Genomic DNA, 2,696 nt, shown 5'->3' on the forward strand with positions numbered 1-2,696 from the left:
GAAGGTCAATGGTTGAGTCCAAGGGGATCAGAAGTTGCGCCTGCAGCGAAACGACTGTAGAAAAGCCGTCGGCACGACAAGAAGATGAAATTCCCCTTCTATTGGCTTCTCGTTAAGCAGGCACAGTAACAGTTTTTTTCAAGAGACTCGCTATAAAAACTCTTTTGGTTATGGCTACTGATCCAACGAGATTGGGCGCGCAGCGACTTTTGAACTCATGACTGGATATACGATGTTGCGGAATGGGGGAGTGGGGAACGGAGGCCAGCCGTGGGTGTTGAGATGGTCCAGTCGGATACGGCTCACCTGGCTTAGTTTCACCCTCTTCGTTATCCTCGTCTTCTTTCCCCTCATTGCCCACTACTACTTAACCACCATCGATGACGCCGACGATGCCGGCAAGCGCATCTTTGGCCCTCGGACCGGCAACGAGCTGTGCGAGGTGAAGCATGTGCAAGACCTGTGCCGTATCCGCGAGTCGGTCAGCGAGGAGCTGCTCCAGCTGGAGGCCAAGCGGCAGGAGCTCAACAGCGAGATCGCCAAGCTCAACTTGAAGATCGAGGCCTGCAAAAAGAGCATTGAAAATGCCAAGCAGGACCTGCTGCAGCTGAAAAACGTCATCAGCCAGACCGAGCATTCCTACAAAGAGCTGATGGCTCAGAACCAGCCCAAGCTCTCCCTGCCCATCCGGCTGCTGCCAGACAAAGACGATGTGACCTTCCCCCTGCCAAAATCCAACCGGAACTGCAGGCTACACAACTGCTTTGACTACTCGCGCTGCCCGTTGACGTCTGGCTTTCCAGTCTATGTCTACAACAGTGACGATTACCCTTTTGGTAGCTCCTTGGACCCTTTAATTAAACAAGCCTTTGAGGCGACTGTCAGAACTAACGTTTATGTTACTGAAAATGCAAATATTGCTTGTGTGTATATAATTTTAGTGGGAGAAATGCAAGAGCCCGTAATGCCAAAACCTACTGAACTAGAGCAACAGTTGCACTCTTTGCCATATTGGAGGACTGATGGACATAACCATCTCATCATCAATTTGTCGAGGAAATCGGAAACCCAGAACTTCATTTACAACATCAGCACGGGGCGCGCCATGATTGCCCAGTCCACCTTTTACGATGTGCAGTATCGACCGGGGTTTGATATTGTGGTATCGCCTCTGGTCCATGCTATGTCTGAACCCAACTTCCTAGAAATCCCGCCCCAGGTGCCAGTCAAGCGTAAATACCTGTTTAGTTTCCAGGGGGAGAAGATCGAGTCTCTCCGATCTAGCTTGCAGGAGGTTCGCTCTTTCGAAGAGGAAATAGAAGGCAATGCCCCAGCTGACTACGACGATCGGATCATCACCACCTTGAAGGCTGTTCAGGACAGCAAGTTGGACTTTGTTTTGGTGGAGTTCACGTGTAAGAACCAGCCTAAGGTGAGTCTGCCCACTGAGTGGGCTCTGTGTGGAGAAAGGGATGACAGGCTAGAGCTACTGAAGCTATCTACTTTTGCACTGATAATCACCCCGGGGGACACCCGTTTAGTGATCTCCGCCGGGTGTGCCATGAGACTGTTTGAGGCTCTGGAAGTTGGAGCCATCCCGGTGGTTCTCGGAGAGCAAGTTCAGCTACCCTATAACGATGTGATCCAGTGGAACGAGGCAGCGTTAATCATACCAAAGCCACGTATCACAGAAGTGCACTTTCTTCTGAGAAGCATTTCTGACAACGATCTCCTTGCCATGAGGAGGCAGGGCCGCTTCTTGTGGGAGACCTACTTCTCCACCTCTGACAACGTGTTCAGCACAGTCTTAGCCATCATAAGGACTCGAATCCAAATCCCAGCTGCTCCTATCCGAGAAGAAACTGCCGTGGAGATTCCCCATCGGTCTGGCAAAGCTGCTGGTACAGACCCCAATATGGCAGACAACGGTGACCTGGACTTGGGGCCTGTGGAAACTGAACCACCCTATGCATCTCCCAAATATCTCCGCAATTTCACCCTCACTGCAATGGACATCTACAGGAATTGGAATTCTGCTCCGGGGCCTTTCCACCTCTTCCCCTACACTCCCTTTGACCCTGTTTTACCATCAGAAGCAAAATTTTTGGGGTCTGGGACTGGATTTCGACCGATTGGTGGAGGAGCAGGTGGCTCCGGCAAGGAGTTCCAGGCTGCCTTGGGTGGCAACATCCCCCGGGAGCAGTTCACAGTAGTGATGTTGACTTATGAGCGGGAGGAAGTGTTGATGAACTCCCTAGAAAGGCTCAATGGTCTCCCGTACTTAAATAAAGTTGTGGTAGTGTGGAACTCTCCCAAGCTTCCCTCCGAGGATCTCTTGTGGCCAGACATTGGCGTCCCAATCATGGTAAGAATGATGTAGCTACTATGGTCTTGCCTTCTGGTGGGGTTCAAGTTGGCTGTAGCTCTTCTGCAGTGTGTCAGCTCAGTGTAAGTCATCTAGGACAGCCTTCATCTCCAGTGTTTGTAGAAGTCTCTACCTTTATCAGCGGAGAAAAACAGGGAGATGACAGGTATGACTCATCTTGACCCATTTTAGGTGTTTCTGTGAGAATGCCATGGCTGGTGCTCAGCGGCGGACGGCTGCGCTCTGCAGACGTGGCAACGCAGACGATACGAAATGCTGTCATGAGAGAAGTCATTCAGTGGCCTTTGGGTTATGACATGCAGGAGCTGAG

The 2,696-nt window shown here is 51.2% G+C and overlaps 1 protein-coding gene across 1 annotated transcript; it reads left to right on the forward strand.

The window, feature by feature from the left end:
- Nucleotides 1–217: 217 nt before the first annotated feature.
- Nucleotides 218–2,365, forward strand: EXTL3 (exostosin-like glycosyltransferase 3; the record flags this gene model as incomplete). The annotated part of the gene is made up of 1 exon (XM_010155406.1): nt 218–2,365. A coding segment is annotated over exon 1 (2,148 nt), but the record flags the coding sequence as incomplete, so codon positions are not given.
- Nucleotides 2,366–2,696: the final 331 nt, after the last annotated feature.

Source organism: Eurypyga helias, unplaced genomic scaffold, assembly GCF_000690775.1.
Source record: "Eurypyga helias isolate BGI_N326 unplaced genomic scaffold, ASM69077v1 scaffold26027, whole genome shotgun sequence".
Taxonomy (NCBI): Eukaryota; Metazoa; Chordata; class Aves; order Eurypygiformes; family Eurypygidae; genus Eurypyga; species Eurypyga helias.